The following is a 14,670-nucleotide window of genomic DNA, read 5'->3' on the forward strand; positions in this document are numbered from 1 at the left end:
CCAATGCATTCAGTGAATTATAACATAAACTAAAACATTTCTGGCTGAGCAATTGAACCACAGTTGCCTTAATCGAAACTTGCCCGTTTCTTCCTGGATGGCCTGAAAGGCTCCAGGTAGTACAAAAGCTGTTCTTGTTTAGCATCGTCAAATTTCTTTAGGAGATCAGAGCCAGACACTGTGGCGAGAATTTTCTTCAAACAGGATGCAGCAGCTATGACGACGCCAACACTGTATTGTGAAGAAAAGTACTGTTATGAGGTAGTCTCTTGACATGCAAGAACATTTATCTCACTTATGATTGAATTTCTTGTCTCTGAGCGACAGACACCCACTTCCTATTATCATTCCAGTAGGTTATCTTTGTTATAAAAGATATTATCTGCAAAGACATCTTACTATTAAGCAAGATAACCGTACCAATGCACCATAGGCTGTCTCTTATTTCTTTTCTTTCAAGGTAGATGAGTTAATTAAAAATGAGCTATTTCTTTAGCACAGTGGATACACGAGGTCTGAATGCTAGTACGCCATATTTACACACTTGCAAGCCCACTAAAAGAGGTAATATAAACGTAAAACAGCACAAGGCAGCAACAGTGAGGCAGAAACATATAATTTAAGAGAAATCATATGGAATTCACAAGTAAGTGCCAATGGCACTAGTAATTCTTGTACAGAAGAAAAAATATAAATTAGCTATCACTTACTCTTTGTCTACAAGGTAAGAATTGAGGAGAATGACAATGGCAGCATTTCTTTGGCTCCCGGAGTCTCCTGCATATTTCGTAGACATCACAGAAAGAGAATCTAAAAAATAAAGACAAACCTTCAGCTTTATTCATGAATATACACTACACTGATTTAAAGTTGGTAGTATATATTATCTGTACCTGGTTTATTTCTGCAGCCCAGAGAAACAGTCGAGAGGTCTACCGCTCCAATTTCACCCAAAACGTTTGCCACTTCACAAAGCACTACCTTGGTCTGGTCCCCTTCACACGATTTTAGCATAGAACCAAGCTTGATCAGATCATGGACGAGGTCGGCGACAGGACCACTGGTTGACTTGCTTTGTGCAACTATAATGCACATTGTGCATACAGAAAGAATGTATCAGTGCTTTAAAGTCTTTATTTGTTACATGTTAATGCTGCAAACTGGGAGGCGCGGTGGCCTCATGGTTAGTGCGCTCGTCTCCGGATCGAGCGGTCCGGATTCGAGCCCTGGCCGGGGACATTGTGTTGTGTTCTTGGGCAAGACACTTTACTCTCACAGTGCCTCTCTCCACCCAGGTGTATAAATGGGTAACGGCGAACTTAATGCTGGGGGTAACCCTGCGATGGACTAGCATCCCATCCAGGGGGGAGTAGAAATACTCCTAGTCCCTTCATGCTACAGAAACCGGGATACGCTCCGGCCTGATGGGCCACTTGGCTTGCATGCAGACTTTACCAATGTTGCAAACTTCTCATTTACATAGCACGAGCCAAAACTTTGTTGGGAAGTGAAAAACTTAGTTTGAAAGTTGCAGCGTTCCATTCAGATTGTGACCTTTTCCTCTTATAACAAGGTACACAGAATGATGTTGAGATTGAGTCAACTAGTTCGAAATGTTTCAAATATGAGGCAAGATAACAACAGATTAAGTTAAACGTTCATAATGATAGTACCAGAATACACTAGCCACTTTCTCATCTTGCCTTCAAACAAGTAAAGCTGATAATAAAAGGCTTTTACCTTCCGCCCCGTTAACAAGATCCACAAGTTGGTGCTTGTTTTCAATTGACTGCCTAAGAAGCCTGAGTCCTTCGAGTCTACTCAGAGGTGATGAGCTAGAATCAGTCATTAGGAAGTGAGTAATTTCCTGTAAAAAAGAAAAGAATTTATAACCTGGAGCCGAGTATACGTAAAGTACTGTTTTACCTGGTAACAAAAATATATCTACCTTGTGATGCAAAATATGAAACATAACCATTAACATTGAATTGAATACAACTTAAACATAACTAGCACAACAAGAAACAAAGCATGAATAAAAGAAACACGGTCCATCGACAAAGGAAAGAAACTAACATAATACTCCATAACAAAGAAGTCAAATGGACGTAAAATGTGATATCCAATTGACTTCTGTAAAATATTGAGTTAGTGATGCAGGGATCAGCAGAACCTTCTTCAAGCTTTGCAGGTGTTACATCAAAACGTTCAAAATCGAGCTAGCAGGAAAACCCACTACTACTAACTGCTAGTCCATTAGTTCATTTGACTATTGTTAAAAGAGAGTACCTCTCTTAATGAAATACCTCTCTTAGTGAAGTTCTGTCTTTACGTATTTGCTTGTAACACTTGTTGATTTGCTTGAACTTTGCAGTGTCTGGAAACGGATCCAGACAACCAATTGCTTCGCGTAGGTTGTCACTACAGTCCACTATTAAAAAATTCAGCAACTGCAATGCCTGTAAGAATGACAAAATGCAGATTTACTTCTTTCTGATCGGCCAGTTAAGCAGTATCTGTGCATACTTCCAAAATAAAGATGCATGGCATACATGTAATCATCTTTAGGAGTTAAAAGCTTTTGATGATCAAGATTGATAGCCTCCACTAGGAAGAGATGTTAAACATATCTGACAACAATCTTACATGGGGATCAGATCACATCAGAGAACAACTGACTCGATGGAGACTTTCCTAATACTGCAATAGAGCGCTTTTCATTTGAGTGTCGTGAAACCAACACCAAATTACCAATTAGACTATTCAGTCAATCTCAAACCATAGTAAAACCAAAACCAAAATAATTCCCTGATTACTTTTCACATTCAATTGAAATCCGCTCTATTGCTTAACTGGAATTGAATTAAATACTATTTCTATAATCAATAGTACCTTTTCAGCTCGTTCATCATCCCCTAAGGCATATGGAGTTAAGGTGCTTGTGATGACAGGAAGGTGGCTCCCAAATTCCTGTTTAAGAAACTTTATCTCAGGTTACCTTACAAACTCGACAGCCCAGGATTAAAGCATCTTGACTAACATCCTCTTAATAAATTTTACATTCCATTCTTTGTAATGATATTTCATTATCTTGTAAATTTTTTATTACAAATTTCCTGCTACTGACCTAGATCATCGGAACAACATTTGACCAAAGAAAATGTTCTGTATTCCATGCCATCAAGCCCGGGGAGTGGCGCCCTCATAACGATCCATTAGGATGCACATGGTAAATCGCTTTGTAATAACATGGGAAAAGGGTAACTCTAAAAAACGCTTTGCTTTAATTTATCTCACCTGGCTACAACACTCCACAGCTGCTTTACAAACATAGTAAATCAGATTGCAACACGGTAAGAATAAGTCATCATCCACTACAAGGTTAACTTGCTGTTGCCTGGGCTGTTTCTTGGATTGTGTTTCATCACTGATAATTCTTAGCAGAGAATAAATCACATCTCGGATAAAGAAGGCCCATGTGTCCCCTAATCCACTTGGCAAGTCTTTCAGGAGGAGCAGAACAAAAAGCCTGTACATGGACAAGATTCTTCTCTTCTCGTGGATAAGGTGAGTTTCAGCAATGCGAAATGTAAGGGACAACAAGATCTTCTGAATACTATCCTGTTGAACAGAGAACAATACAGGTACATAAAGAACATGTAACGATGAATAAAATTCTGTAATGTCTCAAAACGAGAGAAGGTGTTTCATTACAGTAACAGACAATGAGAGGACATGAAGACAAGATTGATCATCGCAGTTATATAAACAGCCTAAGCAGCTGTGAAATTGAAGCCTGGAAAAAAAATTCAAGCTTGAACGGGATTTGAACCCATGACCTCTACGGTACCGGTGCAGTGCTCTACCCACTGAGCTATCAAGCCAACTGCACGCTGGTCACGTTGTGAGTTCGTAATATACTCGTAGATGGTTAAGTCATAAGTAAATACGAAGATCATATATTTGAACTGTGGAGAAAGACATGAAGACATATATTCACTTGTATCTTCGCAATCTACGGGTATATTACGAACTCACAACGTGACCAGCTCTGCAGTTGGATTAATAGCTCAGTTGATAGAGCACTCCCCCAGTATTGCGAGGTCACGGGTTCCAACCCCATTCAAGCCCGAATTTTCTTCAAATGATCTGACTAACCTTTACAAACTACCATCTTAGTTATAAGCAAGATGAGCAGTAAACTTAGATTCTTCCTATTTCACAATAATTAAAAACAACGAGTGGAATGAGAATTGTCTACTCTGGAGTAATCTCATTCTTACACTCAACTAACCACTGCTTTAGTCATTAGATATTGCAAAATAAGCAACAATTTGCAAATCCCTTGAGATTTAAATAAAAACCACATAACTGCGGATACCTTGTTATTACAGAGCACTGAGATCAGGGACTTCCCTCCAGTATGGCAGCTTATAAAGTAGTCAAATGTTGCCGTGATGGCATGTGACGTGAAGTAAGGAGGATCCGGTTCTGGGTCACTGTCCCTGTCAGTGCAAGAAGAACAAACATTCCAGGATCAGAGCCACCCCTACATGGTTAGCTGAGGTACGCCTACTTTCTTGAGAAAATGGTACAAAATTAGAGGTAAACTAACCACCATTACAAGTTAGTGAAGCTGACGTTTCGAATGTCTGCCCTACGCAAGAGCAAAAAGAAATTTGAATAATTACACAATTGCAAAATAGTACTTACTTAGTAAACTGGGAAATATCGGATCCCTCTGATGTTGGTTCATACATCCTTAAGAGTAGGCTTACTATCTGCTCACTAAACTTCTTTGCCAAAATCTTGTCAAAAACCTGCAAGACACTTCTCTGGATTAATGTGGTACAGTTACGTTTTTATCCAGTCATAGCTGCTGTAATGCCGTTTTAAAGTGAACTTTAAAGGCTACAATAGCATGTGTACAGGGGGGCGATGTAACCGTCCTTTGAGACAGAAACCTCAGCTGCATTTTCATTCTTGATAGTTGTCTACTGCACCATAGTTCGCGATATTAACTCCCTTATAGAATAAATGAACCTGCTATGTGAATGAAATCCTAAGGTGCCACTCTTCTAATATCATCTACTTGAGGACTTGCCTGTGGTACTGTTTGTTTTTCAAACTGGTGGGTGAAGATCTTTCGCGTTACGAAGAAACAAAATGTCAAAGAGCACATTAGGTTGCTATGGGTGTCTTTGAGTATTTTAGGTCAGCGCAAATTATTCTCGATAGCAAGCAACCACTCTAGTAATGTATGGGTTGCTACGCTATGTCATGTTACAAAGTGTTGTTGCCGCTGGTTGCTGTTGGTGTTCGATCTCGTTCCCAGAGTCTTCGTTCTCCTTGACCAGCGATCGGAAAATGAGAGCTCTGGGAGCAACCATTTTGAAATAACCGAATTCTGCCCATCCGGTTTCACTGTGCAGTCTGCATCTATGGCGCACGCCTGAAATGGTTGCTCCCAGAGCTCTCGTTTTCCGACCGCTGGTCAAGGGGAACGAAGACTCTGGGAACGAGATTGGTTGGTGTTATATTACAAGTCGCTGTTGGTGAATTAGTTAAAATTCAAAGAAAGAAGTAACAAGCCATTATTCTCACCTCTTGGGTGAGGGTGCCCACAAGAAATGCATGGCTCTTTTTGGCTTGCTCGACATTAACCAGCTGTTCACGTGAAATTGAGTTATCTACATCTGTTCTACTTTGCGCAGCAAACGATGGAAAGAGAAATGAAGTGATGGTGCAGAAGCTGTCTTTGATGAACTCAGTGCAGTCACCTCTTGGGTTCACTTGTCTGGTTAACAACTCAATGGACTGATGCACAGTATCTGGTCTCGATATGAGATTGGCCAAAATTGATGAATAATGATCCCTTTGGATAATAATATATACGGAAAGATCTTATTTGTTAAAAAATAAATAAATTGGTGGTATGGATATCTGGGGTGGGCACTCCGTAAATCATTGGGTAGGGGTGTGCCGCTGGGTCACTGAAATCCTTATCCTATACTAGACCATGATCAACTTGATTTTGCAACCCTATTCTAGACTAGGCACCAAAACCCCCTACCCTATCCCAGACGAGCTATTTTCCATGCAGAAACGTGATAACTATTGTAGTCCAACATATTTTTACTAAACCAATATCTTACAAAGTCACTTCCGAGATTTAATTTCTATTACAGAACCCCAGGTAACAAATCCTATTCCGGACTAAATTAGTTTTACACTGTCCACTTTGTCAGTAAATTATACCCTAATCTAGACCAAACCTGTCTGATTTCTATACCCTATCCCAGACTAAACTGCCTGAAAACCATATCCTTCACAGCCCCACATACCCATATAGCTTACATATGGGAGTATCCCTTCCCCCCCCCCCCCCTCCCCGGGAATCAAGAAAAAAAAAAAGTTAATACTCACTCGAAGAAATCAGGAATTTTCTTGTAGTCCATCAACTGGCAGGGGAATTCAGTAATCTTTAAGCCGTTATTTAGCCAGTTATCAATGATGAATTGCAGATGACTCGTTATATAGGAACGCCTAGAAGAGTAACCCAATTCCATAGCCAGCTGTGCAAGAACCTGGTGAGAGACAAATATAAGCAGCTAGTAAAGCAAACCCTCGCAGCTTTTTCTATTTCAACATTTCAACCATTTTAAATTGCAATATATTTCAGAACTATGGAATGTGCATGATATCAACAACAACGACAACAACAACAAAACTTTGTTTCACCCCGGAGTTAGAAGAGAAGAATTTACAATGCAGAAAATTGTCGGTACATTGTTATGGCTGGGTCTGGTCACGTTACCTTCTTGACCAAATCCTTGTCCAGAAACTGCTCCTTAACAGCTTGAAAAAGCAAGGCAATCGCTCTCTTCTCACAGATGGGGCTTATCAGGGCAATCTGCTTCAGGCAGGCCAACATAGAACTTGACCTGTTCACTCCTTCATCTTCACTCTCTTCATCCCTGAGTGACGGCTTTATACAATACAATAGAACACTTGTTAAATGAGTTTCGTAACGCTAGTTTCTCACCTGGTCAGGGTCAAGCTACTTACCTTAAGACGTCTTAAAGAACCTGGATTTTAATATATTTGACCCATGACCTCCCACAATTATACACCGAACCAATGACTTGTGCGGTGTGGTCAGGTGGGGCGCTATTGAAGATCACAAAAAGCTTGGCTTTCAACAATGTTAACAATCCTCGAACTTGTCCTGGTTATATTACATTTCAGTTAGTTATGAGAAAGCCTGGGGACTACCCACGAGAGAGAACCATCACGCAATAAATCCTAATGGGAACATCCTACACACAGACAGATGCAGCTGGAAGGATAAGTATGATTGGACACATCTTATCTATCAGCATCCACTTACTGCCACTGAGCCAGTTACAGACCGCACCAGGATCTGTGAGATTTTATTGAATATCTTGTATTGATGCTCTCGAGGGGCCGGCACAGCACAATCTTCTGAGATGTATCTAACAAACAGCACACCAACAGCAGATGCCATGTGCATCCTCAATGAATGACTTGAGTCACTAAGGAGCTTGGGAAATTCCGAACTCAGAGAAAGAGATACGGATTCTTGTACAACTGAAAAGAGAAGGAAGTAGTCAAGACTAAAAGGAAGAGATTGGAAACCACATCTGTTATAACAGTGCTAAGAAATGTTTTCGTATTACCTCCTGCCTTATCTTTCTTATGTTGTTTCATCCCACACCATTTCTCCTCAGGATCAACCTGTAAATCAACAATTGCAAATATTTATTATCCTTGCATGGAAATAAGGGGATAAGCATGCATCTTATTAGCACTTACAGCTAGTTAAACTGGTAAGTTTAGCGAGTTGTTCGTTTCTATTGATTGTTATACACCGTTTGGCAAGTATTACTCCACAGAATCTCTGTGAGCTTTGGATTGAATGTTTCTAAACTTATGTTAAGGTTAGCTGAAATGAGATTATTTTTGTGAATAAATGGTTTTGTTTAAATCCAAACTTCAGGTTTGTACGCATCATAAGAAAACAAATAAATGAATGGAAGACAAACCATCCGCTAATAATTTGGCCTCTCATAAGTTGTCACAGTAATTGCCCCTTTACAAACATCATGGTAATAATTGAGAACGAGAAAATGTAATTTGTGATAACTGGTATTGACATAAACTAATATTTTGCTGACATGGAAGAGAAAACTGGGTGCGAGCGTAGTACACAAGGGTTCGTGGTTAGTAGATTTGTAAAAAGAGACGGTTGAAAAACATGTTACATTCTTCAACAAGCCTTGCCACTAGCACTTTCGGATAAGGTTTATTTTTTGCTCTAGTGTTGTGTAAATAGCATTATCTGATTTATCTTTCATTCTGTTGTTGATACGATAACTTAAACCCCGAAAGGTGGCACCACTGCATTTAGTTGGGGGTACACGGTCTCTATTTTTTCTAGTAAGAGGTTTTGGGGGCTTACGTATCCGGCTTTGGTGCACGTAGGATATTATTTGGTGTAATTTTTATCCACTTTGTTGTAACCTTATTGTGTCAAATACCAGTAAAACATATCTTGGGCCTTGCTGACAAACACACCCATGCCTTTTAACCTTTGAGTGTGATTGGTTGTGTAGTGAAGGCAAAATATGGAAATCTGTGCATCCATTGCAGTTAAAAAAAAATAACATAACGCAAGACAGTTATCTTTAAGATATCAATGTGACTACCTTTAAGAAGGTTTCCATGCATTTTGCAAGTTGCAGCCTTACAAATGGAGAATACTGAGTGTCCTTCAAGGTCCTGCAAAAAATCGTTACAGAAACACCTTGAATGTCAGAGCTTTTCTCTTTTAAGTGAATTTTATTCCTTTGACTTCAATTTAATAATGTGTATTACTTAAGAAATAGAAAACATGTACCGTGTTTCTATCGAGTTATAGAAGCAGGAGTGAAAGTTTGGGAGAACGAGAAATGCTGTCGGAACGCGAGCCGCAGGCGAGTGTTTCCACAGCTTTTTCGAGTTCTCCCAAACTTTCACGAGTGTTTCTATAACTCGATAGAAACACGGAGAACTTGTTTTCTATTTCTTTTAGAAAACACCGTGACGAAAAAAAGGAAAACAACTTATTAACTTTGATTATCAAAATGTAAATTCTCTTTGCTCGCGCCATCATTACGTCAACAACTCACGCTAGTTCTCTGTTTCTATCGAGTTTTAGTATAAATCTACTAGCGTTCTATCACGAATGCCGTCCTCTGATTGGCTACGCTACTCACGTTCTATTCTGTGAGAGATAGCGAGTAGTGTAGCAGCATGCGCTGGGGGCCGCTTCTTTGTGTGTTCGAAGTGTCTGTGAAGAGGATTTAGATGAAAGTTTCGAACGACTAGTAGATTTATACTAAAACAATTAGATTATTCGCGCTCGATTTCTATGTGTGATAGTTGACGAGGGCGCAGCCGTCGTCAACTATCACGCAATAGAAATGTCGAGCTCATAATCTAATTGTCTAACAGAAACACGATTTTTAACCAACCAGCGCGCGTATTTTCTTAGGACTGTTTTCTAAATGTCTATAACATGATCAGAAGTCCACGATGAATTCATGAGACTCGCCAACTTCACGTTAAATGAAGAATCTTGTCTTACCAAAATGCATTTAAGATGTGTGATGCAAAATCCCTCGATTTCTGAAGACTTGGACCAGGGTTGGCCCGTTCATCTAGATGACGAATGAACTGCATCAAAAGGATAAGTCCTTGAGAACACAACTTCTGATCCTTTCTAAACTTTGACATGGCTTGGCTGAAAATTCAGGAAATAAGAACGTACAGAATAAATAAATTAGTTTCTTTGTACTATTCAACACAATTGTGACCAAAGGATACACAGTACACAAAACAAAATAATCCTGGCAGATTTTGTCTTATCTCAATGCTGGGAAAATGTTCCTCATTTAACCTAGTAAAATCGTCACAAACACGTATTGTTCTAGTGTTTCCTACTCTCCTCTATGAACGCGTGACAGGGGAGAGAGTTTGTAAGACCATCACGGTTGCATTTCCGTTAGTTTACGCTTGTTCAATTTTTATGAGTCTGACAGGCACTTTCTCTCTCACGATTATTTCCATAATCTAAATTTTGGTGACCAGATCCTCAGTTAAAAGAACTCAGATGAAGAGATACACATGAAATGCTTAAGTTAGCAGAAAAAAGTAAAACAACTGAACAGTAAGGTATGTATTGCATACCCCGATAAAACCACTATTGTGTATTTGTATCTTAGCAACCATTCTAGACAGTTATTTATACCACTGTTGAACTGTTCTGATATCAAAATGACGATTGGGACTAAACCAACTAGACATCAAAACACGAAGCACTCTTAAATGCAGTACGTACCTCAACACATCCAAGAGAACCTCCAAGTAAACGCTTGGCAGAGGGTTGATGCTCGATGCCAAGGCAAAAGCTACAGTAAAATACTGAGGAAAAAAAGAGGAAAAAAAATATTGGCAAGTATTGTATGCTTACATTAAATAACCTTAAGGGAAACTAGAATTAATTTGACAAGTTCTGGAATGTAGGACCCTTTTGGAGCAGCATTCCGGGAATTGAATTGATGAGATTGCGGTATGAAAGTGTTCAAGCACTTCAAGCATGACCAGTTTCATGTTCTGAACAGATAACTTGTTTGCTCCTTCTTAATTAGAATGTACATACCAACTTTAGATCTCCATCACTGGACACATTAAAGTCCTACAAATAAAGAATAATAAACCTTAAAGCACCTGGGTGAAGACAAACATGACCTTCCAAAATTACAAGTAAAGCCACCCACAAACCCATCTGGTAGAGGCTATGGCTTACAAAAAAAATATGACATAAAAGCATAACATGACTGAAACAATACTCCTCTTAGCCTGAAAAACCAGGCAGTGTTTGTGGTGAGACTTGTTATAAATCTGCTTGCAAACAATTCTGATTTTCTTTAGGTTTTGTATGGATATAATGTACAAAGGAAACTACTTTATCTGCATATTATTTACAGCTTAACAAGCACAATGCCGATGACAGAAATTACAAATAATTCAGTTAATCATATTTTCACGTCGAACCTTACCTCTAATCTCAGGAATTCAACAATCCTTTCTTTAACTTCATTTGGATGAGGATCAGAAGAGGGTATAGCAATATCATCACAATCATGCATGACCCAGCTACACAGAAACCTTGCACAACAGTCTCTAAGTGTGGAATGCACTAGAAAGAATATTTCAATAGTAAGTGCCCATGGTATGAGATCATAATTTGACTTCCGTCATGTGTCAAGATCCCCATGATGTTTTCCTAAGGTGCCCCAAACTTACCGGATTTGATGTTTTTCTGTTGTGACTGGCTGTGTGTTCTTTGAACTGCTGTGGTCTCCTCACTCGAGGATACTTCAGACTCAAAATCATCAAAGCCATCCATCTCATCAAGAGACATCATACTTGTGCTTTGGTTGAGGAAACTCTTACTTGTGCTTTGACTGAGGAAACTCTTTTCTGTGCTATCAAGCCGACTACAGTTGGCTGATGCACACTGTCCCCACTACGGAATATATGATGGAAAAGAATTCTTTAAAAGCCTTGAAAATGCTGTGGTTCAATCTTGTGTTAGGTTTGAAAATTTTCAAGCAGTTTAGTTTTTGTGTCCCTTTCTTTCATTTACAAATATTACGCAAAGGATACAAAGTTTCTTATGAGCAATCTAAAACCACCACAGTACATAGATACACTTACAGTGACACATACATCTCAAAAGTTACCTTGTTACACTATGTAATCAAAAGAAAAGATCATAACAGAGAAGGACTGATGCTGGACTGCAAACAAAAGGTTTCTATAGTAAATTCTCCTCTACATTCAAGTATTAAACAACACAATTGTGTGTAATTCTCCAAAGTTTAAGATGTGGCAATTTTAAAAAAGCTTGAAAATGACTCAAGACCATCAAAATCAACCAAAACTTCATTATTGTCAACACTTAACACATTGAAAGGAATTCCAATTCTTGGAAACAAAATGCCTCTACCTCTCCACTGTAAATACTGTAAACATCATTTATGAATGAGCCTGAAATTTTTTCTCTTAATATAATCCCAACAAACTGCTCAGGAGAATTCACTTCTGTCTGCAAACAAAGAAATAAACAAACGCCACTAACATGATGCAAGCATAATCACATGTAGATCATTATGTGCAAGCAAATGAGCAATGAACAAAAAATTGTTGTTTATCCATTGGAGCAACGCAAGTTTAAGCGCAAACATAAATGCAAACACAAGAAAAGGACCTTTCCTTTGCTTTTGATCATGCTTGCATCACAGCCCCATCCCTGCATAATGGAATGAATCAAGGACAAGCTATTCTCATTCAAGCCTCTCGACAGCACACCATGGGCGCCTGCATATTTATGTCACCAAGGGATTCTGCTTACCTTAAACCCTTCTTTAACTTATAAATACTGACCTACTTACTTATAAATTTGCATACATGACCTGAAATATTACTTAAGGCCAATTTTATCAACTGTGGAATTATTGTCTAATGACCAACTATTTTTTCTCAACGTGGGGTTTAGCACCAGAGTGGAGGCCTCCATTGCCACAGATGACAGAGAGGAGAGAAGACTGGTGACATTACAGTGAATGAGGTAAACTTCTTACAGCCTACAAGTACGCACTTAACAAGTGAGCAAAATGAGAGTAGTACTTACAGATAACATAGTGAACATCTTTTCCATTTCTGTAATGACACCTGAAAAGACTTCCATTCTTGTTATTATGTCCGCCTCATCAGATAGAATGATCTCACTGACATCTTTTACTACCTTCTTCAACAAGTTCTACAACAATTTTATAACAATACGAAAAATTAAGCCATGGCCTAGGAAGGGGTGAAAATTTGAAATTTTGTTTCAGTGATTTAATTTCTAACAAAAGTGGTCAAGCTGCTAACGTAATGGGGACTAGTTACATTGAGATCTCTTTTCTCTTTTCAATAAAAATGTTCGATTGACTGCATACAGTGACCATGCAGAGGCAATCAAATCTAATCAAATTCAATCTGTAATCAATGGCTGCTTTTAATCTAACATTGAAAAATGGTGATATAATTCAAAGAAAGCACAGAAAAAGCTTGATTCACAAGAGGTAGAGAAAAATATTGTAAAGGACAGACTACACCAGGCCTAAACACATTCAGAAATTAATTTCGATAAATGAGCAAAGTCTGTTTCTGGCCAAGGGGCATTAGATGAGCTGGTACCCATTTATACACTTTGGTGGTAAGGGGAATTGTGAGAGTACCATGAACCAATGCCAATAATTAAATGTAGCAAATTGACTTGATAATTTTGTTTAAGTCCATCATATTCGTTTTGATTTTAGAAGTAATTTCTATTTACAAGGCTAAAAAGGGTTAAAAAGTAAAAAAACACCGAGCATTTTTGACACTAGGTCATCTTCTAGTGTCGAAAACGTTCGGTGTTTTTTACTTTTTAACCTTTTTTAGCCTTGCAAATAGAGATTAATTTTGTTAAAGACACCACAAAAAGATTCCTTCGCTTTAATCCCATTGCAATTTTATCTCTTCTTTTGCACAGAAAAGTAATAAACAGAATTCAAAATAACAACTGTCAATGCCTTCACTGCACATCAATAATGTTGCATTACCATAATGCTTAGAACATACAAAGTCAAGAATACAGCACACTCACACTAAGTTTGCTGATCACAGGTAGGGTTAGAACTTGTTCTTGAGTAAGAGAGTTGCTCCTCAATAAATAAACCACCACTTGACATACCAAACTACAGAACCTGACAACACTTTCAATTTTGCCTCCAAATGACACCAATCGATCTTTGGACATACCCCGTAAAGACTAGAGGAGAAACAACACCAAACCACACACATCATGCAATTATCAATGATTGTCCATTGGCTTACCACAACAGCTCAAAACAAGTAATCCTCGCAGGAAAGCTCAATTACGAGTATTATTAAAATGCCTAATTATAAAACAAGACAGGACTGATATAAACCCAAGTCTAATAATGACACACTTTTACAACATGGCTGTAAGACATGTACCAAGAAAAGGACTGTGTTTCTTTAATTTTACCTGGGCCTCTAGTGTCTCACAAAACAGGGAAGCTGTATGGGCTAGTCTGTCACACAACAAACTGCAAAGGGATTCAATCTTTCTATTGTGCTTCACTTCTCTGGATAATGTCCTTTCTGTTTTCTCCCCATTCCATGACTGCCAATTCGCCTTGAGAAAAAAAATTAATGTTTTAGCAGTTATGAGAATGAGAGCAAGATTCGTTGACGACTAGGCCTTCAGCAATATAGCAATAAACTTGTGAAGAACTTATCTCAATATTTTATAAGAAATAAACATTCTGTTCAATGTCAGCTTCATTTGTTGAAGCGTTCCTTGAGGTCAGTAATGCAACTTTGACACTACATCTACTTCTTACAAATTCAAAGAACTAGCCTGGGTTCTCAGTAACTACGTAACACCAAAAATCAAAGGAACATGCAGGGAGGAAATGAACTTTCTACCTACTGTACCCTGTTTCAGTCTTCCAATGAAGGAAGAGAAATGATGCAAAGATAGGCAAA

At 38.6% G+C, this 14,670-nt stretch overlaps 1 protein-coding gene across 1 annotated transcript in view; it reads right to left on the minus strand.

Annotated features, from left to right (window-relative positions):
* Nucleotides 1-14,670, minus strand: part of LOC110049390 (serine-protein kinase ATM-like) — a 50,434-nt gene that overhangs the window by 21,706 nt on the left and 14,058 nt on the right. Inside the window, exons 18-41 of the mRNA XM_089283103.1 lie at nucleotides 14,168-14,317; nucleotides 13,763-13,927; nucleotides 12,761-12,889; nucleotides 12,077-12,175; nucleotides 11,371-11,593; nucleotides 11,124-11,263; nucleotides 10,724-10,759; nucleotides 10,403-10,485; nucleotides 9,650-9,805; nucleotides 8,730-8,802; nucleotides 7,701-7,758; nucleotides 7,391-7,611; nucleotides 6,818-6,988; nucleotides 6,427-6,587; nucleotides 5,605-5,875; nucleotides 4,714-4,820; nucleotides 4,382-4,505; nucleotides 3,298-3,621; nucleotides 2,893-2,970; nucleotides 2,307-2,459; nucleotides 1,741-1,867; nucleotides 894-1,082; nucleotides 711-810; nucleotides 84-231 (exon numbers count right to left, since the gene is read on the minus strand). Coding sequence (XP_089139229.1) covers nucleotides 84-231; nucleotides 711-810; nucleotides 894-1,082; nucleotides 1,741-1,867; nucleotides 2,307-2,459; nucleotides 2,893-2,970; nucleotides 3,298-3,621; nucleotides 4,382-4,505; nucleotides 4,714-4,820; nucleotides 5,605-5,875; nucleotides 6,427-6,587; nucleotides 6,818-6,988; nucleotides 7,391-7,611; nucleotides 7,701-7,758; nucleotides 8,730-8,802; nucleotides 9,650-9,805; nucleotides 10,403-10,485; nucleotides 10,724-10,759; nucleotides 11,124-11,263; nucleotides 11,371-11,593; nucleotides 12,077-12,175; nucleotides 12,761-12,889; nucleotides 13,763-13,927; nucleotides 14,168-14,317 — 3,486 coding nt within the window. The remainder of the gene's footprint in view (nucleotides 1-83; nucleotides 232-710; nucleotides 811-893; nucleotides 1,083-1,740; nucleotides 1,868-2,306; nucleotides 2,460-2,892; nucleotides 2,971-3,297; nucleotides 3,622-4,381; nucleotides 4,506-4,713; nucleotides 4,821-5,604; nucleotides 5,876-6,426; nucleotides 6,588-6,817; nucleotides 6,989-7,390; nucleotides 7,612-7,700; nucleotides 7,759-8,729; nucleotides 8,803-9,649; nucleotides 9,806-10,402; nucleotides 10,486-10,723; nucleotides 10,760-11,123; nucleotides 11,264-11,370; nucleotides 11,594-12,076; nucleotides 12,176-12,760; nucleotides 12,890-13,762; nucleotides 13,928-14,167; nucleotides 14,318-14,670) is intronic.

The sequence above is a fragment of the Orbicella faveolata genome, unplaced genomic scaffold (genome assembly GCF_042242905.1).
Source record: "Orbicella faveolata isolate gen_17 unplaced genomic scaffold, um_ofav_v1 contig_12, whole genome shotgun sequence".
Classification (NCBI taxonomy): Eukaryota; Metazoa; Cnidaria; class Anthozoa; order Scleractinia; family Merulinidae; genus Orbicella; species Orbicella faveolata.